The 27348-nt window shown below is 41.4% G+C and overlaps 1 protein-coding gene across 1 annotated transcript; it reads left to right on the forward strand.

Annotated features, from left to right (window-relative positions):
- naa15a (N-alpha-acetyltransferase 15, NatA auxiliary subunit a) lies at positions 1-26330 on the forward strand. The gene is made up of 20 exons (XM_042493242.2): positions 1-272; positions 2612-2696; positions 8734-8838; positions 9144-9301; positions 11389-11523; positions 13273-13426; positions 13787-13906; positions 14157-14252; positions 15502-15608; positions 15711-15783; positions 15901-16070; positions 16191-16343; positions 18992-19120; positions 20710-20923; positions 21893-22086; positions 22253-22361; positions 22777-22875; positions 23144-23287; positions 24331-24428; positions 25614-26330. Exons 1-20 carry the CDS (start codon positions 219-221, stop codon positions 25824-25826), a joined length of 2610 nt encoding a protein of 869 aa, XP_042349176.1. The 5' UTR covers positions 1-218; the 3' UTR covers positions 25827-26330.
- The last annotated feature ends 1018 nt before the right edge of the window (positions 26331-27348 follow it).

Raw genomic sequence — 27348 nt, forward strand, 5'->3', positions numbered from 1 at the left:
GCTGGAGCAGCTTGGCCCCGCTCGGCTGTGTTTGACACGCAGACTCAGAGAGCAGCCTGACCCGGAGGAGAAGCACGTCGGCCATTTTGCTCGGAAGGGGGCCTCGGCTTCAACACGTGAGGGATAGGAGCCTGAAGAGACTGAAACAGTCCAGGATCTCTGACTCCAAGAGGATACTATTCATGTGTGAACCGACAGAGGCATAGGAAGCCAACACAATGCCCACAATCACTCTACCGCCGAAGGAGAATGCTCTCTTCAAGAGAATATTGGTAGGCTTCATGCCTCAGATAGCGTTAGCTTGCTGGCTAATGCTAGTTGCCAAGTAGCCGTCAGTTGTAGCAGTCAGAGCAAGTAGCTAGGGAGTCGCTTGTGAATTAACCAAAATATTCACAACACCGAACGCATTATAATTGTCATGTCTCAGTCAATAACAAGTAATTGTAACCATGCAATTGAGGGAAAAGGCACAGTTAGCTAGCAGCCAGTCGTGTGGTATCCTAGCTATGCGTTGGCCTTGCAACATATCCAAAGTATATCAATGACAAAGCTGCTGGACACATGACAGCCACACACAACTTAGCTGCATACTTCGTTTTAGCTTTTCTGTTACAAGTTCCACTTTAGAAACGTTTTCCTCTGCAGTCAGTAAAGTTTCTCAACATTTTACTTATACATTCAGCCAAAATATTTGTCGTTAGTTTGAGCAACTCAGTCTGAGCACATAATGTTACCGCGAGCCGCATTTAATTCTGTCATTGCAAAAATTTAACGGTTTAGTTATTTTGGCTTCTTCACAATATGAGACGAACGGAAGACCTCGACTCGTGTAATAAGTCATTATGATGTTTAAAATCGGCATATAGTAAACATATAGTAATCAAGCGTAAGACTGTCAGTCAAATGTTATTTGAAAATATTAAAAGTCCCATATTGTGAAAAGTCAATTGTCGTTAAAAATCTATATATTAAAAAATGCTTTACAAAGCAGATGAAGGTGCTATAGAAAAACTGAAAATATCAAAAAGCTTAATCCACAGAGAAATGGAGTCGGTCTTAATTAAGAAACTGTGCCTTTAAACAAATCGCGAGGACTTATGTGAATTTGTGATGTCACAAACATACTATATAGACTGAATCTCCATGATGTGCTGACAACAACAGGCATTTGCAGGTAGAGAACTGGCAGTTGTTTTGAATTGTTTAGATATGTAAAATTGGCAAGTTTGTCCATTTCTGTTCTCATTTCTAGCCGGAACTGTAACATAATGAGGTAAAGACTTCAACATGGTGGTGCGACCTATGTGACATTGCTGCTGTGCTTATGATAGGTAGTTTGTTACTTTGCTATCACATTTGACACACCAAAGCTACCAGCACGTAAGCTAAGCAGTGCACTGCTGTGGATGGGGCTGCAGCAAAACGTATTTTAACCACCTAAAAAAGTCAGTATCAGTTTAAGTGTACACTATATTTGAATATTTGCTCTGCTTTACCTTACACAATAGCTAATTTAGGCGGCAATAGACCAGCAACTCTGCCTTTTGGTGGAATAAAATTACTGTTTTTCTCATTATTTTATTTTATTTTATCTTATTTTTTATACATATGTGACGTGGGTTTTTTTTACCCAAAAGATATTGTAAATAATCATTGTGATTCTGTCTGTAGACTATTTAGAACTTGAAACATCAACAATCTAAATGGGTCCCTTTGTATTTCTTGTTGGAAATGTTTTTCAGTGTATTTGACTGACAACTAACAGGAAGTAAAGATGGACTCAAGCTGCAACCTAACAATGCAAGTCCAGTAAAAGATACGTCGATATAATTTCGGTAGGAAGTGCCACTGCTGTGCCATTAGTTATTTTACTTGCTGGAGAGTGCAGATATGGAAGAAACACAGAGCAAGCAGAGCAGACTGGGCTTTTTGCAGGAGGGGGCTCTTAAAGAGACGGGCGCTAAAACAGAGCGTTTCAGACAGAGGGTGAATACAGGTATATTTAGACAAACATTGTGAGTGAAAAAGATGTGTATTATGACCATTAAAGCATGTAAACATGTTCGAGTAGAAACCCAAAACAAAAGTATGAATTTGAAAAAGAGCGTCATTTCTGACCTTTAAGTTATTGATGGTGGCTATCAAATGTAGTTTAATACTAATAATGTATACCACTAATAATACTACTGCTGGGTATTGTAAGTGAGTTCTTTCCTGTTGTCATTCAGAACCTGAGTGTATATATTGTTGTTGGAGTTGGGGCTTTGAGCTCTTGATACCCAAGCCTGTTGCATCCATGTGGCCACTTGTCTGATCACATTTCACCCACAGCCCTCCATCATCAAGGCTGTTTTCTCAAGTTTTCTTCAGTGCAACAATGTCACACTGACTGGACTGCCAAGAAGACAATGTTTTGGTGTATGTGATGCTTTGCTCGCTGTTAGCAGGAAGGACCAGTGATCACTGGAACACAGCGTTTGCACTCAGCACTTACAATAATGTCATATTCGTGCACTTTAACCCAGCTTCACTGAGGATTAGTGCAGCAGGAGAATGGCAGGCTGCTGGCCTCAGATGCCTGATGTAAAGTCTGTTCTGTCTTTTGTTGCAGAGATGCTACGAACACAAGCAGTACAGAAATGGCCTGAAGTTCTGCAAACAGATCCTGGGAAACCCAAAATTTGCTGAACATGGAGGTAAGCACCCAGCTACTACTTGACTTTCCCCCACACAGCAACCTATTAGGAAATACTACTCTTCACTGCCACCCTGTTCTTGCTGTTATTGACTGATGGATTTACTGGTTTTTACACAAAGTGTGTGAAGTAAATGGATCAGTATGTAAATTTGTCTCTGGATTTGCTTAAAAACACCGTCAGCCTGCCTCCTCAAAGATACACACATTTAACTGAAGTGATGGTAATAGCGACTTAAAGAAAAAAGGAATATTAGATCAGAATATTACTAACAGTGGGTCTCATTCATGAAATGTGAGGAGAATGAATTTATGAGTAATCCATTCAAAAAAGGAAAATTTATGTGTATTCAGGCATTCATCAGTGTGTTAGTAGCCACCATCTTTTCATAGGTACTAACAAAATCTACAGGTGCCTCTGATGCTCATGGTTCTTGTGTAAATAAGGAATGCGCATAAATATTTCTTGTTATTACTAGAAATTAAAACTTGAATTTGTACTGTGCTTTGGTTTGTTCTGTTTGTCTGATTCTGTTGGGCCCAAACCTGATTTAAAAATCTGAATTTGTACTGTTAAAAATAGGCTTATATTATATTACATGTTATATATAATAAATAAAACGATTTTAATATTAAAACATGTGTTACAAGGTTAGGGCTGGTATGTTTCCTTGCACCACTTCGCCTTCTCTTCCCTCTGTCAGTCTGTCAGCTCGTGCATTACAGGTTTGGCAGAAGAGGCAGCGCCTCTTGGTACGTCTGGTACACACAGTGATCCCTGCTGATGCAGTGCACTGATGATGGTTACCGCTCTTCGCTGCATGTTACGTACACCTTTCCCACTGCTGGGGAGGCAGAGGCTAAAACTGCCTCTCTTCTCCCTCTTTCTTTCTATTTCCTCTTGATTTAGTCCAGTAAAACGCCTGCCTAAGTGCCATTGAAGCACAAGACTGCTCACAACAGTTTCATTAAATAGAAAAAATAAAATAAAATAAATGTTAAGTTAGCAAGAACTTGATCCGATTCAAGCCTGAGGGAATAGTGAGAAATCACAGCCTGGTCTGAATCCGTCACACCAATACTACTAGAAGAAAATAAACATTTTTTTCTTAACTCCGCATTACCCAAAATAACTTCAATGTCGGCGTCAGAAGATTTTTTCTTTCCTTCTCTCTTTGTGTGTTTGCGGCATGTTCTCAGGTCAGCAGGATGCACCTATCCATAGTAATGATCATTTCCTTAGATCAGGCATGTCAAACTGGTCCACAGGGGGGCCGGTGTGGCTGCAGGTTTTTGTGCCAACCAACCAAGAGCACACAGTTTGACCAGTAAACTGTCTGAAGACGGAGATCAGTTGATTAAATGAGTCAAGTCTGGTGTGCTGCTACTTGGTTGGAAACAAAACCTGCAGCCACACCGGCCCCCCTGTGGACCAGTTTGACATGCCTGCCTTAGATGGTGCCCACTGGCTGTCCATGGGCAGGAGCGTATGCTAATTGCTGACTAGTGGAAGCATGCTGTCCATTTACACTTGATTAGCATTCATGAACATACACACATGCCTGCCATTAAATCTGAGTGTCCTGTGGCATTCAAGAATCCGCTGTAGCTTTTTAGTGCTAAGATGATTTACATGCAAACTTATTTACAGATCTACTAACATCATGAATGAGACCCACTGGTTGCTGTAACAGCAGATGAATTGGATCACTAAGGCAAAAAAGATGGAATAATTCAAACAGCAGTTACCAGTGAGCTGCAGATTGGGTTGTGGTGGGTCCCAGTGGGTCTGACACCGTGTCCTAACTGCAAGTGTAAAGACTACAGAACAGCATGGCGTTATATTGCATACACTCCGTCCACACTGAATCCCTTAAAAAGGAGCTCTGTTGTGACATGTAAACAAACTACTTACCTGTCAGCTGCTCAGAGACAGAACCACTGTGAGCATGTTCACAACATATATATATACACACACACACACACACACACACACACACACACACACAGTAAATCATTGTTGTAGTTTCCACACTACATCTTAGCATCATATCTATTTTGCAATACAAGCTTGCTTGTTAGCATCCTACACAATATTTGCAGATACTGATAATGCAGATATTTCAGCTCCATGGCGATCTTTCTCCAGCTAGACGCCAGCTTGCTGTAGCAGCTCCCATATTTCCATCATGCCTAGTGCTGGGCTGAGTAGTTTATAGTTATATTTACTGTTTTTATGTTTCAAAATGCACGTCATGTTCCTTCAGTGTTTATAATGTGTCTGTTGAGAACATGGTGGTTTATAATGGTTATTGTCCTTTGTTTGTTAGTGTATGGTTTATACCACTAGTGAGTTGGCTGTTACACTTCGTCAGAGCAGCTGTATAGGCTCAAGATGGATGAGAAGCTGCTTCCTCATTGCAAGTGATATAAAAGGAAGTAACTCGCCTTCTTTAAAAGCCTTATGTTCTCCTTTGGGCAGAAAGCCCTTAGACTGAAGTTAATTCAGATACATTTCAAACTTTGGTGCAGATATCTTCATTTGCTGCCAACATGATCGACAGAAATAAAAAAGCAACGATAAAAGCAATGCTCGAAAAGGTGTGCTGTATCGCACTGTATTGCACTGCATCACACTGTATAGCATAGAGCTGCACCTAACGATTATTTTTTTATCTATTAATTTATCGATTTCTTTTTTTTATTGTTCTAACAATTATTTTTTTTGTTAGTCAATTAATATAACAACAAATTGACCAAAAATAACATTTTAAAATACACTGCAGGGCTTTATTCCCCAACAAAACACAGCCCAGTCTGAACTGGTAATCTGTGTTTTACAGTCTGATATAAAGTCTCTCCAAAATAAAATGAATGCAAGATCTTGTTCGACTCAAGTAAAAGGAATGTAGTGCAATCTACATTTAGCAATCCAACAGCAAAATACATAAAACAATGTAAAATTCAAGTCATTTTTAGGAGGAGTAACAAAACAGTTACTCTTTGTTACAGTAACAAACCTCAAATCTAGCAGTCCAACAAAACATCTTACAATAAAATTAGTGCAGTTTGAATAACACTATAACTTTATCTAACAGAAGTAATTATAACTAGTTCATTCTTCCTGCATCAAAATAGTCCAGCCTGAACTGGGCCTTAAAGCATATCGCTGCCTGCTGATATGAGTGCTGTATTTTCATATTTATAATCACATATTCCACTCATTTATGAAGTTGTCCAAGCTCCTGCACAGCTGACAACCCCATCCTGTAAATGTTTCAAAATAAAATACATTGTATCAGCAGCTGACGGCATCCTGTCCACCGAGACACAGTCAGAGGGCTTTTGTTTTGAAAGGGAAGCAAGAAAGTTGAGGTACAACAAACATCTGTGTGGTTCCTCATCTCTGTGACAGAGAGAGACTTTAAACTGCTTTATAAAGTGGTAATGAGTCAGTATAATAATTCAGTTTGTCAGCAGTCTATTCCTGCTGAAACAAAAATCAACACGCTCGACACGCTGTGTGAAACTGTGCAACAGGTTAGTGCTGTGGTTGTAGCTGGATTTTTGAGCCAAATACAAGCACTGATATTTTAAATTTGAAACATATTTTGAAAACATGACAAACTGAATCTCCAAATGAGTTTTTATAAAGAACTGTGACCCAGAAATGTTCTGAGTGGAACATTTGTCCTCGGCTTTCAGTCATCATGCTGCCCACTGTTCAAATCAGCTCCCCTGGGGACCGAGATACGCCCCGACTGTAATCATTTTTAAAGCAAAGCGTTTCCACAGCTTTTTATTCATCAGTTTTTATGCTGATTTCATCAATGTGGTTTTTAAAGTTGTTTGTACTTAAAAAAAAAACTGCCTGTCCTTTTGTTTAGGTTATTTGTTCTATTCTTTTAAAATATCTTTGTATTTTTCTTATCCTCTGTCGATCAAGCACTTTGAATACCCTTTGTGTTTGATAAGGTAATATATAAATAAACATAACCTTGCCTTGCCTCTCTGGGGGTTAAACCATGTCATGGCACGACTGTTTCTAAACGACCTCGACATATCGTTTGCATTTTTCCACTGTAATGCCTCGGTAGTTATCAGCTGCTGTATGCAGTGTACTGATGATAAGCAGTGATCCTCCAATGACTCGCTGTGCCTCTTGTGATGTTTGCCCTCTGTTTTGCATCACACTTTTTATTGGTTCAGGCTTAGACAGCCTCAGGATGCAACAGCGGCAAGTTTGAAAAGGTGGACCTGTCAAACTGATTCAGTCCTGAGAAGTGAAGCGCAGTGTTCTGTAAATCAGTCCGTGAGGGCTGGGACGATATGCTTACCTGGAGATTACCATCACCATACTTAGGTGCTGTTTTATTTAGGGCTGCACCCAAATATTTGGCTATTCAGGTATTTGTTACTTTGGCAAGTGCTCGGTTTTCAATTTAGGTATTCAGATATTTTTTTTTTGCAGAGGATGAATGCCATTTCAGTGTGTGTGTGTTGTGATCCTGCTGCTGCGCCTGCCACACACAAAACATGCATGTCAAGAAAACTTAAAAAAAAACATAAACAGTAGGCCTATATTTTGACATTTCATTAATTGTTATGAATAAAACTAAATGTAATTGTAAAATAAATGTATAAATGTAATGTAAATGTAATTATATTTTAAAGTTAGATTATTATTGAAGATATGAACTTACAAAATCTTATAGGATCATGGCACAGGGTAGACCTGAACACAGTATATATTCACAGACCCTTAACTATCATATAGATAGCCTTGTGCATTTTGCATTAGAAACTTGTGCATAAAAAGCCCATTTAGTATTTATGATAAAAAAAACAACATAATACAGAGAATTGTATAGAAATTCCTCAGTATAACAGGAAAAGTAATAAATGTAAATGTAATATCCATTAGCTTTGTCGGTCAGGGGCTGTCAGTTCACATGGCTGTGGCTCAGAGGTAAAGTGGGTCGTTCTCTAATCAGAAGGTCAGTGGTTCAGTCTTCGGCTCCTCCGGGCAACATGTCCAAGTATCCTTGGGCAAGATACTGAACCTCAAATTGCTCCCGATGCTGCGTCATCGGAGTGTGCATGCGTATGAATGGTTAGTACCCGGTAAGTGGCACCTTGTACGGTAGCCTCTGCCACCACTGTGTGAATGTGACATGTCCTGTAAAAGCGCCTTGATTGGTTGAAAAGACTAGAAAAGGACTATACCACCTGTATAAGTACAAGTACTGTCCATTTACCATTATATAGAAAGGGGATCCCTTAACCCTTTTTTTTTTCCAAAAACATGGTAAGACAGTAGTGAGCAACAAAACAGCTACAGATATAGTTGATTTGGTATTGACATCACAGTAAAATTTATAAAAGAAGAAATGGCTCCAAAACTAGCAAGAAATTAGAGAAAAAAGTAAAAGAAAATTAGCTGAAAATTCTTTTTTTTTTTAAAAAAAAAAAAATGGGAAAAGTAAAGAAGAAATGACCTGACCCTCTTTGTCTCAGAACTTTAAAAATAATTATCTACATCTACTTATTTCTTGCAATTTGTGGAACATTTCTTACCAGCTTGCTTATTGTGTTTCTCCCGTGTTTTTGAAAGAAATCACACCAGTTTGTTCAAGGTTCAAAGGATTAAAGAGTAAAAATTACAAGAAAATCACCTGAAAATAAGAAAAAAAAGAAATAACAAACAATGACCTTTGAACAGTGCTGGAAAAAGTATTTTTTAAATATTTTATAATAATTTTTCTGTCACATAATTTTATTATAAAATTATTGTAATTATTAGTATATTTTTTAGGAAATGTTTCCCTATTTGGATAATTTTCAATCATCCTTCCCTGTTTTTTAAAACTAATGTTTAGGTAATTTGTTTTTTTTCAATTTTTTTTCTGATTTTTTTCCTCCATCTCTACTTTCCATGTGTTAATGTGAATAAATTGTGTGTAAAACGGTCAGTGTCACTGTTGACAACTCGTATCCCTGAATGTCTCACTCCTGTCCCCCTCCACTTTGTGCTCCAGAGACGCTGGCCATGAAGGGGTTAACCCTCAACTGTCTGGGCAAGAAGGAGGAGGCCTACGAGCTGGTGAGACGAGGCCTTCGCAACGACCTCAAGAGTCACGTCTGTATCCTCCCGTCAGAGCCCCACATTTCATCAGTGTGACCTTCGGTCAGTTCAGCGGTGCAGCTGCTGGAGTCACTCAGACACCTTCAAGTGTCACCTGCATTTAGTGTCGCGTAGCTGCTCTTTGTTGAGTGTGTGAACCAGACTTTAACTTCTCCCAGTCTGTTCAGCCGTGTGTGTGTGTTTGTGTGTGTGTGTGTGTGTGTGTGTGTGTGTGTGTGTGTGTGTGTGTGTGTGTGTGTGTGTGTGTGTGTGTGTGTGTGTGTGTGTGTGGGTTTTTGCTTCCTTAACCGGCTCCTCCTCCAGGCTGGCATGTGTACGGCCTGCTGCAGCGCTCCGATAAAAAGTATGACGAGGCCATCAAGTGTTACCGCAACGCTCTGAAGTGGGACAAGGACAACCTGCAGATCCTGCGAGACCTCTCCCTGCTGCAGATCCAGATGAGAGACCTGGAGGGATACAGGGTGAGGGTCGCCTGAGACAGATGGGTGTAAAAATACACTATCAAGATAAAAGGCCAGATGGAGGGACGCAGTCACCTGTCCTCCTGTGCAGGTGGAACCTTAGTGGATATGGTGAAGATGGGCTGAGGCTGACAGACCAGGGGTCCAGTCCAGAAAGCAGCGTTAACAAACCCTGAGCTGATAAACCCCTGAGATGGAAAACTCTTTGAGTTTTTGGTTTTAGAGCAGCTGATCAGAGTTTGTTCCATCAACTCTGAGTTTGTTCACTCTGAGTTAAGCTCATGCTCGGTGGATGAAAAAAAGCCATCATTAATGGACAATCATCATAATTGATCCCACACTTACCGCCAGATTATAATTCATTTGTCGTGTAGGCGGAGCGTGTGCATTTATTTTAAAAACCAAAGAACCCAAGTCAGAGCTGGGAAAAGTGTCCATTAGTTAAGACAAAGTTTTATTCAGTGTTGTCCATTACTTCATGGTGTAGGTCATACTCTCTATTAGCCTACATTTGAAACATGCACCCATCATCAGCCAAAACATTAAAACCACTGAGAGATGAAGTGAATGAAATTGATCATCTTGTTACAATGTTCTGCTGGGAAACCTTTGGTCCTGGCATTCATGTGGATGCCATCTGACAGAGTCCAGCCACTGATGTAGGCCAAGTAACCCCCCCCCTCATGGCAACAGCTCTTCTTGAATGCAGTGGGTCCATGTCACACTGCAAAAACTGCTCAAAAATGGACTGAGGAACATGAGAAAAATGCTCAATGTTTCAACCTGGCCTCAAATTTTCTAGAATCCCAATCTGATTGAGTATCTGTGGGATGTTCTTATACCGCAGAGGTGCCCCTGATCCACAGTTGGGGCTCCCTGGACTGGCTTTCCTGTCAAAGCATGAGCACAGGACCACGGTGTGTGTCCTGGGATGTCTGGCACCGGGGCGTTGGTGGCAGATCCTTTTGATCCTGTGGGCTGCGAGGTGGGTCACTAGCATGTCCCACATATGCGCCATCAGAGTGTAAAATGGGTGATATAGAGGCGAGGTCGACACCTTATGCTCTTTGTCACGTTCCATGAGGCATTGCTGAGCAGTTTTTATATGTGTGTGGAGCGTTCTCCTGCCAGGTGGTCACTGCTGTCGGGGAGGGCTGCTTCTGTGAGAAAGGGCACTTGTTCTGCCCCTTTTTTGGGTTAGTGGAGCGTTTCAGGTGGCATCCACATGAATACTACAACCAAAGGTCTCCCAGCAGAGGGTTGCATTGTCAAGAGATGAGCAATGTTATTCACTTCACCTGTCAGTGGTTTTAATGTTTTGGTTCATTGGTGTATTTGTTCAGTTTTAATCTGACAGGAAGAAAACACAGGACCATCAGCTGAAGATGACACAGGTGAAGATTTAAAAAACATGAATCAAGTACATAGAGACATGATTGTAAGCGGATGCAGTAATAATGTGGTTGGTGATTTGCACCTGAGTACAATATTATATGCTGTGGCTTTATTTCAGCTACTTAAACAAATGTAGTAAATTTAAACTGAAATGCTGTCAAACACGTTCAGACTGTATGCAGGCTATATATTAAAAAGATCATGTTCATATCTTTCAACGGTACCACCATCCTGCTCACTCAGAGTAGGCTATAATCTCAAATATTCTAGGAATTAGTACGACCAATCATATCACAAGTTATGGGGGAAATGTATTATTTTTCCTACGTATCTAAAGCTTCATACTGATTTTTTAAATTTAAACTGACACATTATGTGCATTCTAGTTGGATTGCTCCAACAAACTGACAGCTGTCTTAAGTCTTACAAAAGACAGATCCAGACTGAATGAATGAGGAAATGAAACAGCATGTGTGTCTCTGTCAGAGGGAGGAGACGGAGACAAACTCATGGTTTGTTGAAGAAAACCTGCCAACCAGCAGCTTAGCTTCACACAGACACTGAACAAGAGCTTTGGGTCATCGCAGGGTTAATTTACCCAGAGTTTACACTAAACCAGCTTTCTGGAATACACCCAGGACAGATCAATGGTGGACAGGGTAATCAGGCAATTTTGTGTTGTCCCTCTGCAGGAGACGCGGTACCAGCTGCTGCAGCTGCGTCCGGCCCAGCGGGCCTCGTGGATCGGGTACGCTGTCGCCTATCACCTGCTGGAGGACTTTGAGATGGCTGCTAAGATTGTCGAGGAGTTCCGCAAAACACAACAGGTAGGCCGAAGCTTTTTTAACCCTTTGAAACTTGAACACATTGCCTTGACTTCTATCAAAAACATGGAAAGGACTCTAACAGCTTGACAAGAAATGGCTCAAAAATGACATACGAAATTACATGTAAATTAGCAAATAAAAAAATTATTATACATTTTAAAGCACTTCTTCCAGCACATTTGATTGTTTGTTTGTTCATAGCTTTCATTTTATTAATGAATTGTTTTTAATGACTAATTTTCAGGTAATTTTCTTGTACTTTTTGCACATTTCTTGTTTTTTATATTTTTTATATTAAAATAAATAAATAAATACATACATAAATAAATATATATATATATATATATATATATATAGTATATGCACAAGAATTTTAAATATGTATTTCTAGACATTTTTCCCTAGTTTTTGATAATATCTAATTATTACCTCCACCTAATTGTTTGGTCAGTTCCGTTTCACCTTTCACTTGTTTTTTTCATTTTATGGGTTATTTGTGTTATTTGTGATTTCTAAAGAAAACTGATGTTGATCCATGTGTTAAAAGATCAAAGATATCTAAAGTCAAACATGAGATCCACATAAAAAAGACTAAAGCGCCATAAAGACTGGATTAACAGGGGGAGGTGGAGAATACAGTATTCACCATGCTTCTTGCTAATTTAACTCAAATTCCAAAAGAGAGAGAGAAAAGCCTCCACAGCGGGAGGTGGAGAGGGAGAGATGTGAGGAAAAGATACTGTGTGATATAAATGTGTCAGAAATCAAACCCCTTCAGTTAAATCTAACCACACACACATATTGACATCATTCAGTGTGACTTACACTCTCTTAGGAGGTCTTTATCTTCCATGTCCTTTGATCAACATTTTCAGAAATAAATCCAGTTGTGGTGAGGTGTCCTGTCCAAAGCTGTACAGAGAACATTCTCCTCTACACTTTGGCCTCTTGTCTGCTCGCAAACAGAGTTTTAGATGACTAAAACCATGTAAGATTCAGATTTGTCAGTACTCTAGTGTGTGTTTTACCATGTGGACATCTTACATGGTGACCTCATCAGCTCACTCTGCACATGAAGATTCAGTGCACTGTTTTTTAAAGAAGGAGGGAATGCCTTTTTTTAAATATCTGCGTTTGTGTAAACAAAGCGTGAGCCATCTTGTCCAAGAGCATGGAATGTGTATAGTGTCCATAAAAACTCCAAGAATGGCACATAAAGTCTCCATTAGTGTGTTTACATGGATGTGAATAAAGTGTTTATGATCAGGTTTTGGGAGTAGAGCGTTTAAGCAAACACCATATCCAATTTCCAGAAACCCAGAGAAGCTCTTATCCTGTTGACTAGAAACTGGAATATACTAACTGTAGCACTGTCAAAGAAACCAGGATATTGTGGTGTGTATAAATCTTCTCACAGTTATTGAGTGCTGCTCACTGCCTGCCCAGGTACAGCTGACCAGTCCACATTATGTCACCCACCAGCAGAAGTGTTTGTTGGTCTAATAAGGCGCGTTGCATTCTGGTAGTTGTAGGTTTTCTACCTTTTGAGCCAAAGTGATTGCCACAGTCCTTTTTCTCTGTAGCACCAGTTTCAAAAGTATTAGTGTGATTCTGCTGCAGGGATGGCCTCTGTGTGAGGACCCTCTTTATATCGGTGAAATGCTTCTTTCATTTGTAAAGTGGTTTTAAATGTACAGTGCAGTGTTTTAATTTGTTCTCTCATTCTTGTGTGCGTGCATGTTTGTCCAGACATCTCCAGACAAGGTGGACTACGAGTACAGTGAGCTGCTGCTGTATCAGAACCAGGTTCTGCGGGAGGCCGGCCTGCACAAGGAGGCTCTGGATCACCTCAACAACTATGAGAAACAGATCTGTGACAAACTGGCTGTGGAGGAGACAAGAGGTGTGTTAATGCTGTCATCACACACCCAACCAAACTGCTCACTTAGTGATCAGAGCTCCTGAAGAGATGAAGTCAGCTGTGCAGCTTTCTCTGAACAGAGTGTGTGACAGAAATCGTGACGGAGTTTAAACTGACTGATGTGCACTCTTCACGTTTCTGTGCCGCTTCATAACTTAGACTGACAAATGTGCTTTGTTGAGGTACCTCACCCACAGAAAAGCCTTTTGTGTGTGTGTGTGTGTGTGTGTTTGTGTGTGTGTGTGTGTGTGTGTGTGTGTGTGTGTGTGTGTGTGTGTGTGTGTGTGTGTGTGTGTGTGTGTGTGTTTGTTTGTTTGTTTGTTTGTTTGTTTGTGTGAGTAGGAGAGCTGCTGCTGAAGCTGGAGAGACCTGAGGAGGCCTCTGAAGTCTACAGGAGACTCCAGGAGAGGAACCCTGAGAACTGGGCCTACTACCAGGGTCTGGAGAACGCCTTAAAGCCAGGTGAGTACTGTCCTCAGGCCCACAGCTGTGTGTCCTAGGGAGCCTGCACAGAAAGAATGCAGCCAGAGATGAATCAGTGTCATAGTTTACAAATTGTCTTTTGATCACTGAAGGAAAGCTGTAAACTACTCTTTTGCAACCAATGGAAATGTCAGTCACTTGGTGTCTGTTGTTGCTGCAGTAATAGTGGGGGGTGCTAAGTTTACTGTTGATCACTTTTGCCCTTTACAATGTGTGTGTATTTGTCCAGGGAGTGTAGAGGATCGTCAGAAGATTTATGAGGACTCGTGGGTGAAGTTTCCTAAAGGCCTGGTTCCCCGAAGACTGCCTCTGAACTTCCTCACAGGTAAACACAGTGCAGCCAGCTTTTTCCCCAGTATACTGTATGTATGGTGTTTATTAGCAGATGTGGTTTGCTTAGTGAGCAAATGTCATTACCCCATTTACTCCCCAAATGTACAATAAATGAAGTAGAGTGCTACCTAGCTAAAATGCACAGGGCTGGTAAAGACATGTGCACTCAGCTCAGTGACTGTTTAAAGCTTGGGTAGGCAGAAATTAGGAAAAGGCAAAACAAATAACAGCAGAATTTGAAAATACACCCTCCACCTGCAGCTCTTGCCTCTCTGTCCTAAGCCCCTCCCATCAGATGGCCACAGGTAAATGCACGAGCTGTGTACAGCACTAGTGTTTCCCATAGATTGATTTATTTAATCATATTTCTTTGTAGAGTTTCTTGGGGTGCATTCACTCAGCCCCCCCTCCTTGCCCCAATCGTTGTGTTTATTAGACCACACATGAGACCAGAATTAACTGCTAGAGCAAATGGGAGCTTAACAGTTTTGACAGTCTATGTCAAACACATGATTTGGGTTGGCAGGACAGATAATTATAGCACTGTGATTATTGGTATATACAGTATATACTATATATATATATATATATATATATATTTATTTATTTATTTTTTTTTTTTAATTTATTTATTTATTTTTATTTTTTGTAAAAAGTTAGGAGGCATCTGTGTGGAGTTTGCATGTGCTCCTTGTGTCAGCGTGGGTTTTCTCCGGGTTCTCATGCAGGACAAAAATTTGCAGGTTAATTAGTGACTCTAAATCTTCATTCCCACTACACAAAAAAATATGCTAATACCCGTTACATCTGGATTTATAATGCAATGGGAATGTTTACGATCAGCATTTGGCCCTGGGTCAAATGACTCTGCAGTAGACACGGGTGTTTGTTGCCTCCAGCTCTGATTGGAACACTGATCCAAATACATCTGCACTGAGTTTGAAAGAGACACTGAATAAGTCAGAGTTATATAAAGAGAAGAGACCACTGAAAGGTTTTCAGAGACCTCTGTTCTGCTGTCTAGTTTTTTGGCTAACTCATAAAATCATATTAAATTGACTACAGCTAAACTAACGGCACTGTTTGTGCCTTTGGTTTGATACGGACCGCTTGGAGCAGTGATGGGACCATTTCTGTTTTATTGTGTAGGTTACAGTGTGTAGGACTGAGTCTGATACATCACTGTCATCTCACTTCAAATCTCACTTTCCTGTCCCTTTACTGTGTGTTGTGCTGGCCAGGGGAGAAGTTTCGTGAATGTCTGGACAGCTACCTGAGGATGAACTTCAGCAAAGGCTGCCCACCTGTCTTCACCACCCTCAAATCGCTCTACAGTGACAAAGAAAAGGTGAGCATGGGGACATTCAAAACATGGGCTCCTACGTTAAAGATCTTGTTGTTCATTGTGTGAAATAAACCAGCAAATGACCTTTTTTTTCTCGTCATGCAGGTTACAATCATTGAAGAATTAGTAGTTGGCTATGAAACCTGTTTAAAAAGCTGTCGAATGTTTAGTGAAAACGGTGAGTGTTGCTTTTTGTCATTGGCCTCAGTGTGTTTAGATTTATCAGTGACTCCATCCCATTGCAATCACATAAAGAAGGCACAAGCCTGTTGTGAGCTGTGTAAAATGTGTGCAGATGATGGGAAGGAGGAGCCCCCCACCACCCTGTTGTGGGTGCAGTACTTCCTGGCCCAGCACTTTGACTTCATTGACCAGCCCAGCCTCGCTCTGGAGTACATCAACACCGCCATCGACAGCACGCCCACGCTCATCGAGCTCTTCCTCATCAAGGCCAAGATCTACAAGGTTTAGTATCCGCTGAACACATTTACATCATGTCAGAGGCTTTGATGGAATTTGGATGATTAAAGTTTTGTATCATGAAGATTTCTTCACTCTTTCACATCTTTTTCTTGCTTGCTGCAGCATGCAGGCAACATAAAGGAAGCAGCTCGGTGGATGGACGAAGCTCAGGCTCTGGACACGGCTGACCGCTTCATCAACTCCAAGTGTGCCAAGTACATGCTGAAGGCCAGCCTCATCAAAGAGGCAGAGGAAATGTGCTCCAAGTTTACACGGGTAAGACACATAGAGTCAGAGTGAGAAGTCATTTCAGCATTCCATAAGTGTTATTTTCTTTACAACTGAATTTATATTTGACTCCTAAAGTTTGTCTCCGCAACCTGAGTGTGGAGGTCTCTCTGAAGAAGCACATACACAACCGAACAACTCCTCTTTAAAAGTGAATGCTTTAATCTGAAGACATTATGATGATTTATGAAAACGTGAAATAAAATAAAACTTCACTCTGTCACATTATGGCCCAATTTACCGAAAGTTTTGGCAATTGGATGTATTTAGTTTTTTGGCACAACTTAGGCTGGATTTACACTATGTGGTTCAAGTGACCAGTGCTGTTGTTTTCCTCTCATGTGGCATTTGTGCGTGGAATCATATACGTTTAAGAAATCAGATATTCTCAGTTTGGTTTCAGGCCAAATTTATCTATCGAAATAAATCAGATATGATTCGGATATCTGCAAATGAGTCTGTAGTCTAAGCCGACAGGTCTGATACTTCCTGCCATTGCAAGTCGTTCAAAATTGAAAATGCGACGATGGTCAGCCAGAAATGAAAATTCAGTCATTATCTACTAACCCTCATACTGATGGAAAATCAGGTGAATTTTTATAGTCCTCGAAACACTGCCGGACGTCCACAGTGAAAAGACGCTTCACTCATCTCCCAAACGATGGAACCAAACAATGACCAGAATTCAAACGTTTAAAAAATACATAATAAAACCACAAAATGTCTCCATACTGCTCGCCCCAAGTCATCCAAGTGTAATGAAGCTACAACGTGCCAAGTTGTTTTGAAAAAAACAGTGGTGTCATGTTTTTAGCCTTGTTGTAGCTTGTAGCTCCTAGTGTGGGAGCCACGTTGACGTGTGCACCTTTATGCAAGACCGACGAGAGCTGGCAGAATCTGCACGCCAGTTTTTACCTACTACCCAGAAGCCTCCGCGACACACACAGAGAAAGACTTGTGGAGTCAGAAGCAAGCAACAAGTGCCTTTGTGGGATTTAAAACTGCTGCGTAGGGGAGGCTTCCAGGTAGCATGTAAACACTGGCATGCAGATACTGCAAGCTGCCGTTGGTCTGGCGCCTACACATGCGAAAATACAGAGTTTATATTGAAACAAACACATTTATGAGGACATTTCAGTTCAAGCACATTCAAGCATAAGCAAAGTTTAAACAGGTGTAAATACAGATGTTTCATTTGAGTCACTTTTAAGAGTAGATGGAGGCAGGCAGTCAAGAAAAAATTGGATATAGGCAACAAATCAAAATTGGGAATCAAGACTTGTAGTGTAAATCCAGCCTTAGACAATTCTTTGACCTGTCCATTGTCCACAATCTGTTATGTCATCCATCTCTGTGACCGTCACATCAGCTGGACATCAAAGCACGCCCTCTTCATTTCTCTCACAGTACGACCCTGTGATGACACAGCACTAATGGCTGTACCCGATACAACCACTGACACTGCTGCATTGGTTCTGTTTTACTGTGGTGGTGTTGAGTAACCTTGTGACTGACACTGTGTGTGTCATCAGGACAAAACAAGCAAGTCAGGGCAAGTGTTGTTCAGTTCACATTGTTTCCTGAATTCAACTTTAACCGTCATTACTTTCTGTGAGAGGCTTGCTCCTAAAGACAGGTTTAAACTGAATAAGGCCCAGTGGGTCTGATTGCATGAATACACACCCAGAGAGATCATTTCCATAAATAATTTGTCAGAAAAATTCCTGATATTTGTCTCGTGGTTAAGTGTGTCAACAGTTTCACATAAATACAAAAATACAAAACATTTAGCCAACCAAAATGTATACAATTAATGCGACAAATCACATCAGACATGCATATTATTATCCATCTCATTCAGACATGCAGTGCAACATATTAACCCTATGAAACCTGAGCAAATTGGCTTGATTTCTATCAAAAACATGGGAGGGCAGCCAGTAAGTTAACAAGAAATGGCCCAAAAAAAGAAAAAAAATAATTAAGTAATGGAAAATAAGCAAAACAAAACCCCAAAAGTAAAAAAGAACATAAGAAAAAAAATCACCTCAAGAAAGTGCTACAAAAGATACCTTCTGAAACCTAAGAAGAAGAAAGAAGAATACAAGCAACTAAACTGGAAATGCCCCCAAAATTTGCAAGAAATTAATAATAAAAAAGTTAAGTAAATTACATGTAAATAATTTTTTTTAAAAAAGCAAAGTGAAAAACAATAACAAACAAGAAATTTTAAAAAGTCATTAAAAAGTGCAAAAGGGGGGACGTCTGGTGGCTAAGTGGATAAAGCAGGCGCCCCATAAATGAAGGCAGTGTCCTTGCTACAGCGGCCTCGGGTTTGATTCTGGCACGCAGCCTTTTGCTGCATGTCATCACCTCTCGCTCGTTCGCTCTCTCTCTCTCTCTCTCTCTCTCTCTCTCTGTCTCTCTCTCTCTGTCTCTCTCTCTCTCTCTCTCTCTCTCATTAAGGCAAAGATGCCCAAAAAAAAAAAAATCTTTAAAAAGTGCAAAAGCAGGCAGGTTTGCTTAATGGTACCAAGGTTCTAAGAATCCTGAAACTAACAGCTCAAGAGCCAGAGCTGATTTGGTGGAAAAGGGCTTACAGTGTAACAATGTGCATGTGCGTGTGTGTTTTTCAGGAGGGGACGTCTGCGGTAGAGAACCTGAACGAGATGCAGTGCATGTGGTTCCAGACAGAGTGTGCCTTGGCCTACAAGGCCATGAACAAGTTTGGAGAGGCTCTGAAGAAGTGCCACGAGATCGAGAGGGTACGTTTCTGCAACTGTCAACAATTATGGAAATGTACATTCACACACACATTCACACACTGGTGGCCAGGGCTACTGTACAGGGGGCCGCCTGCTATCCTGTACTCACACACCAGTGGAACAGCGATCGGGAGTAATTTGGGGTTCAGTATCTTGCCCAAGGTCATTTTGACATGCAGACTGGAGAAGCTGGGAATTAAATGACCGATCTTGCAGTTAGCTGGCAGCCGCTCCACCGCCTGAACCACAGCTGATTGAGAGCATTAGGCTCAAAACCATACCTCGGTCGAAATACTTAAAAGTATTCATTGGAGCCTAATCTATTTTGTGGACTTAGTTTTTTCTTCTCTTGTATGATCTTTTGTCACCTAGCCTTCCGTTGTCTGGATGTGCGTGCTTTTATAAACTTTTTTGTACAAACCTGGATAATAACATGATGAAGAAATGGCCAAAATATATTTTTTTAAAAATGTCAATAAAAATGCCCCAAAGGTTTTCCTTAAAAATCACCACAAAATCACCACAAGTTGAAATTATTTCACCAAATCCAAAATGTTTTTTTAAATCCCCAAAAGTTTTTTGAAGGAAAAAAATACCAAAGTGTTTATTTAAAAATAGCCAAAAACATTTAAATAAAAAAAATGGGATTTTTTTTTCCTTCAGTAATTGCCAACATTTTTTAAAAAAGGAATTTCGTTTACAAAAAAGTCCAGGGGTTTGGAAGACGTCCTCTTTTAAAAAATGCTATAAAATTCATTAGAAATACAGCCATTTAAAGTTGTATGGGCCTTCCCCTGAGCCAAAGTCAGTCACTCAGTCAGTCATTTTCTTCAACCGCTTGTCCTCGTAAGGGGCTGGGGGGGGGCTGGAGCCAATCCCAGCTGTCATCGGACGAAGGCAGGGTACACCCTGGACAGGTCGCCAAACCAACACGTATACACAGACAACCATACATGCTCACAGTCACACCATTTAGAGTCACAAATCTACCTGACCTGCATGTCTCACACGGACAAACTCCAGACAGAAACCCGGTCTACTGGTTTCAAACCCCCCACCACCTCACCAACCCCCCGCCCACGGACTGAACCCCGGTCCAACCGGGTTTCGAACCAGGCAACAGTGCTAACCACAACGCCACTGTGCCCCCGAGCCAAAGTCTAATATACAAGTCCATCCCCAGTGTTGAACGACTTATTTTGCATGCCCCCCACCACCCTGTCTCCCTTCATAAATAATGAACAGCCCTTTAGTTACATTTAAATATTCATTTCTTATCCTTAAATAATTTTTTAAAGCTAGTATATGGTCTTTAACATTTGCCTCGGAGTCATGGGAAAGTCCTGTAAATTCATTGGTAAAAATGTGTTTGAACCCTGCATGTAAAGAAACTGAGAATAATCACAATGACCACAAACAGCTCACCAAATCCTCAGCCAATCAGTCTGCATGAAGTCCTGACCTCAATGTTTAGAGGGTCACACTTTAATGAATCCAGACAGTCATCAGTCAGCATGTGTCTCTGTGTTTCTCCAAACACCAGCAGGCTCATTCCTCTCTCTCTTCTCTCCCCTCCTCTCCTCCGTCAGCATTTTGTGGAGATCACAGATGACCAGTTTGACTTCCACACCTACTGTATGAGGAAGATGACGCTGCGCTCCTACGTGGACCTGCTGAAGCTGGAGGACGTCCTGCGGCAGCATCCCTTCTACTACAAAGCTGCTCGAACCGCCATCCAGATCTACCTGATCCTGCACGACAAGCCTCTGACCGACGACAGCAAGGAGAGCCAGGCAGACACCGGTCAGACTCTGTCTGTGTCTCTGTCTGTGTCTCTGTCTGTGTCTGTGTCTTTGTCTTTGTCTTTGTCTTTGTCTTTGTCTGTGTCTGTGTCTGTGTGTCTGTGTCTGTGTCTGTGTGTCTGTGTCTTTGTCTCTGTCTTTCTCTCTGTCTGTGTCTTCGTCTGTGTGTGTCTTTGTCTCTGTCTCTGTCTTTGTCTCTGTCTGTGTCTCTGTCTGTGTCTCTGTCTGTGTCTCTGTCTGTGTCTCTGTCTGTGTGTCTGTCCAATAGTACCTCTCAAATGGGAAATGTCAAAATCATGTTTACATTTTTGTGCGGAATTTGTGAAAAATGACTGAGTAACACTTAAGACAAATGTTTGGGAAGTGCAAATATATCTGTAGTTGTTTCATTGTCATCATTTTCACTTTTATTTCACTTGTTCTTGTTCAAACTTGTTATTATTATTACTGGTTACTGGTTAAAAATAGTTTTGTCAAGATACCGGATGTCTAACGTCCATATAATACCTTGAAAATGATCAATATTTAATACTGTTGTAAATAGCATGGGGAAAATGGACATTGAGTGCGTACAAGTTAATATTTTTATGGACATATTAATATATCAGGCTATAATATGACATTGATTTATTGTTTCTTGGGTAGTGACAGAGAACAGCTGAATGAATCTGAAAACACATAACAATAAGAGAGAGAGAAAAAGCAGCTGGTACTGGTGTATTCGTACAGCGAAATAAGAGTATTGAAACCTTTATTCGATGCTTCAAATGGACCTAATCCTCAGATGCAGTGGAAACACAAACTGAAAAACACACAAGAGTGTTTTTAGTTTCCACTTTAGTCCCTGTGGTTCCACAGCTCTGTGAACAGCCCCTTGAAAAATGAACTGTAGTTTGTGGAACAATACCAGTCTGGTGATAGTACTGTGTCACTGTTATTACAAAAACGTTTCCTGTTTTGCTGTGTGTAGAAAATCTGACAGACAAGGAGCTGAAGAAACTGCGCAACAAACAGCGACGAGCCCAGAAGAAGGCGCAGTTAGAGGAGGAGAAGAAGAATGCAGAGAAGGAGAAACAGCTAAAGAACCAGAAGAAGAAGAAGGAGGATGATGATGAGGAGATAGGAGGGCCGAAGGAGGAGCTAATACCAGACAAACTGGCCAAGGTGGGCTCTTTTTTCCCACATCTACCAGTATGAGACATGGTGGTGTGATTGTGTGTGCAGTGGTCGTTTGGGGTGAAGTCAGAATCTGTTCAGTGTAATCCAGCAGGAGGTGTGTCCTGAGTGTAAGCTGGGCAGTGTTCCCTGATCTGGACTTGTATGTGCACAGGTGGAGAATCCTCTGGAGGAAGCAGTCAAGTTCCTCATCCCTCTGAAGAACCTGGTGCGCAACAAGATCGAGACTCACCTCCTGGCCTTTGAGATATATTTCAGGAAAGGTCAGAGTCAGACAGCCAGCCTGCAGCTCACCACGTTTCACACACTCAGGTCAACAGTTCCATCTGTAAGCCAGTCTCAGGATGCTGCGATCACAAGGATCAGGACATGCTGAGCTCAGCAGCATCATACACACACAAACCAATAACAGATATACACTATACAATAAGTACTACATCACCAAATCACACTGGGTTAGTTCAGAATAAAACAGAGAAGTGTGCAGAGGTTCTCTTCAGCAATGTCAGAGTAAAGCAGTCGTGAAATCAGGCATTTAAGGTCACAACAATCACAATACCAGTAGCGAAATCGTGGAGCGGCTGTTAAACAGAGATAAAAAAAAGCATTACTGATTGATTTTGAGATCATTTTTTATCTGGAGTGTAACATTGTGTCTGTTTTTCTTGATTTCTCCAGAGAAGTACCTTTTGATGCTTCAGTCGATAAAGAGGGCTGTAACCATAGAGCCTTCCAACCCCTGGCTGCACCAGTGTCTGGTGCGCTTCTTCAGAGGAGGTGAGTAAAACCCTCACTGTGCTCATGTTAAGAGTGACGTTTGCTGCATCGTACAGGGGAAGGCAGCAGCTGTACATGCTACTTTGAACAAACATCAGAAACCTCCTGCAGTGTGAAGTGTGACCCTGCTTTGAGTCAGGATGGTGGCAGCAGAGGTTAGCAAGACCAAAACACAAACTGTCCATCTAACAAGTCTTTCATTGTGTGTGTGTGTGTGTGTGTGTGTGTGTGTGTGTGTGTGTGTGTGTGTGCGTGTGCGTGCGTGCAGTGCGTGAGAGTGCAGACTTGGCGGAGGCAGTGAGGACGGTACTGAAGCAGGAGATCTCTAGGCTGTTCGGGGAGAGCAACCCTCAGAGTTTCAACAAGAACTACCTGAGCCAACACTCAAACTCCATCCCACACCGACTGGCTGGTACGCACCGCACACACTCATTCCTCTCATAATATAAAGTCCATAATATTCAGACTGGGGGTGTACCGATACATCGGCTGCATATTAGCATCAGTGACTATTTGCCTTGTTGACTGTCATCAGCCTATCAGCAAATGAAGATGACATTCACCGATGGCAGCAGTTGATGTTTTTCTGTTATGTCACAGGCTAAAAATCACAGCTCAAGACTAATGACATGAAGTCATTCCAGGTACAACTGAACATATTTGGTGTATCGAGTTACATCATGATGCATTCAAGAGCTCAGTGAAAATGAGGATTGTGCGAAAATAGGTAATAACAATACAGGATTTCCCCACACATTGGTTTATTTTTGGCAGCCTGCCACTAAGCATCTGATTCCACGATTTGATTTTCAATTTTTGGAGCTGGACTGGTTATTAGGAGAGCTGTTGGAACATCGATTCTGTTAAGATATTGGTTGCACCCCACTCTCAGAGTGTAGAGTGCACTGTTGTCACAGATGGAGCAGCAGAACATCAGGCGCACTGAAAGTAAAAGTAGCCTGTCACTGCGCTGGCTCTAAAAGTTTTCTTTCACTGGCCTCTTTGTAGCAGCTGCTCCTCTCATCCACCCATCTGATCTGATTATCTCTGACCAGATCGACTGACCCCGCGACTCAAACTCCTCAAACTGCTGCTGTGAAAAAAAGGACTCATGATGAGTTCCACCTATGTTGTGTTCATGGACCCACAAAAATGTCCAGATTCAGACAGGGACCACAAAATCAGAAAAAAAAGGGACACACACAATAAAACAAAACCAAAACCACAAGTTTTCTGTCAGCTGTTGCCAAACATGGATTCTAATTGGGTGGGAAACATGGCAATATCATGATTTTTTTAAATATAATGGTGTAAACAGTAGTTATTGGTGAGATACTTGAATAAATACAGCTGTTTGATTGAGATTTTCACAGCAATATTAAATAGATATTAGAGAGGGAATTATGATTTATTGTCATCCTGTAATGAGTGTGTGTTTGTGTTTGAATGTTCCAGCCGCTAAGATGATGGTGTACCTGGAGCCCTCCTCTGATAAGATGGCCTGTGAGATAGCGACAGCCCTGGATGAGTCTCTGTCTGGGAGAAGCATTCAGGTGTGTGATCAGTAGCTACAGTATGACACATAACACATCACAGGGGTGAACTTTGAAGCAGCGTTACTGGCTCAGTGATGTGTGTTGAACCCACAGATTTTTCAGTGTCAGAGGTGGTAACTTATACTGCTGACCCAACATGCTCTGGACCGCTTTGTGCTCCCAGTTTCACACTGAAATTGGATAAAAACCAATAATCCATCTGTGATTAGCTGTAATGTTACACCGGTAGTGCTACTCAATCAAACTGTTCAGTTATTAATATATGATTATACTTTTTTCTCTGGTCCATTTGTCCACACTGACTCTAAAAGAAGCTGTCTATAAAATCGCAATGAGCACTGTATATTAAAATCTCACAATATTATTAACCCTTAGGGCCCACTTCAATAGTACACTCACTATCGCTCTGCGCACAACATGCGTCTTTCAAAATCACGCTTTAAAAATATTATACGTCACGATGATTTTCTATGTTCATTGAGTTATTTCTTTTAACCAACATCAGTCCTAATCATAATTATCAAATATTCATTAATTTTCAGAATTTTGACCCTTTAAAACCTGTAGCGACATTACTTTTCTTGCACTGCTTTCAGGCCCTTTTCACAAGTACTTGATCCTTTGAGCCTGAAGCAAATTGGAGTGATATTTTTTTTTTCAAAAAACATGAGGATAAAGGCAGTGAGCAACTTTGTGAGAAATTTTCCAGAAATTGCTAGAAATTAGGCAAATTGGGCAATTGGACAAAAATGTAGGCCCTTTTCCAAGTTTTATTTGCCTTGTTTGTATTTTACTTGTACTTTTTTTTTCTTTTTTTAAACACACTTTAAGGTAATTTTCTTGTACTTTTTACTATTTTCTTGCTAATTTTTGGGAGAATTCCTTGCATTGCTCATTGCCCTCTTTGTTTCAAAGTGTTAAAGAGGAAAGCCTGAGTCAACAGCAGGCTGATAATCACCTTCATGAAGTCTGTTTGGATTGTTTTGGGGTTTGTTCAGTGAGCTAAGACAAAGGAAGCCTGACTGTCCAGCTTGCTTCATGGTCCACCCCTCAGCTGTCTCTGGTTTACAACATGTCCACCCTCACTCAGATTCTCTAACTTTGTTTGTTTGTGTGTGTGTGTGTGTGTGTGTGTGTGTGTGTGTGTGTGTGTGCGCGCGTGTGCGTATGTGCGCGCTGCAGATCTGCACTGAGGTGCTGGAGGCTCTGCGTGATGGGCAGCTGGGTGAGGGCCAGCAGAAGGCTGCTGAGGCTTACCGAGCTGCATGCCATAAGATCTACCCCTACTGTCTGGCCTTCATGCCTCCCGGTTACCAAGACGACAACACCACCACAATCAGTGCCAACGGCGACCTGTCGGCAGGAGAGCACGATGACATGGCAAACGAAATGTGAGCTTGGACGAGGGAGGAGGAGACGACGAGGAGGAGGAAGAGGAGGAGGTGCGAACACGCCGCCAGACGCCTTAGTCCACCAACACACCCATTTCCCCTAGCCCCGCCCCCTCCAGTCCCCGGGCTATGGCTGCTGTGAGACGCCCCGACATTGCACTGATCTGGATGGACTGAGCGCCACAGGAGAGACAGGAAGGAGCTGGCACATGGAGGAAGGCGATGCCCACAGAACTTTTTGAAACAGTAAAAAAAGGCCCTGTCCACAGTCGCTCTGTCACTGAGGAAAACCAGATACATCCGGTATGGGGAGGCAGGAGAGGATTGTGGGAAAGTGGACATTGGATGGCTGAGACGGCTCCTGTGAACACAGTCTAGGTTTTCTATAACTCCTGTGTTTTCACACCATGTCCTTCTTGTAGGTGCATCTGCTTCTCACGTTTTTAAAAGTAATTTATATATTACAAACTGACAAAAGGATTAATAAAACAATATTTGCAAAACCAAACGCTCCCACTGTTATGCTGATGTTGTTCAGAATGTGAGCTGCTGCTTGACTTAAAACAAACATAAGAGAAAAATGGGCTTCAGGTTCCAGACAGGTAACAGTTCTGTGCTGTCTCACATGAGGGCGCTGCCTGCTCCTCACAGGAGAGGGAGGAGGAGGAGGAGGAAGAAAGGACATAAGTCAGTAAGTCTACAGTCATGAAGGTATATGTGTGCAGTTTGAGAGGCTGCTTACATCAGCATGTCAAACCATCAAAGACCAGCAAGAACTGGGTCAGGACCATCTGAGACCAGCTTCAACCAGATGGTCTGGCCCAGTTCTTGCTGGTCTTTGATGGTTCGACATGCTGGTGTTACCAGTCTGTTTAGCCTGTTTAGCCTGGCGCTGACTGCAAGCTATTGTATTTATTACTCTGACTATACAAAAGTGTCTCATACAGCCCCACTTGAAAAATCCACATCTATTTCTTTAATGCAATACGTAAGACACGCTGCCATCCTCTTTTCACTTTTTAGATGTGTGCTGCTTTTGTTACCATACTTGTTTCACTCTCCATACTGTGTGTAAAAGTTACACACAGACACACACATACAAGCCTTCAGTCTAACTGGTGCACCAGTCATAACTTTAAGTCGTGAGTCTGAGCTCTGAGTCAGACTTTACAGTCAGATGTACGTCCAGTTGGTGACCTCAGCCCTGATGACCATACAACCTGAAATTATTAGAAATTTTCTCCACCGTCATGTCCTGAACTCTGAGCGTCACTTTCTCTGGTGGAGCCGCAGCAGAATGAAACCATGAGAAATAAGAAAATAAAGACATAAATATAAAGAACAACGTAAATGTAACTTATTTTATTGTTCCCTTGTTTATTTGATTTTTTTCTTTTAAGCATAACATGAGAAAACAAACTCAAACTTTTTTTTGTTTCCCACATGGAACTGAATAATTGAATGAACGGAAAAATCGGTTTGGGTAGAGTTTCGGTGGAAGAACACATCGACGGGGAAACCGTCTT

The sequence above is a fragment of the Plectropomus leopardus genome, chromosome 8 (assembly GCF_026936395.1).
Source record: "Plectropomus leopardus strain MGB_pleo_1.0 chromosome 8, ASM2693639v1, whole genome shotgun sequence".
In the NCBI taxonomy this organism is placed as follows: Eukaryota; Metazoa; Chordata; class Actinopteri; order Perciformes; family Serranidae; genus Plectropomus; species Plectropomus leopardus.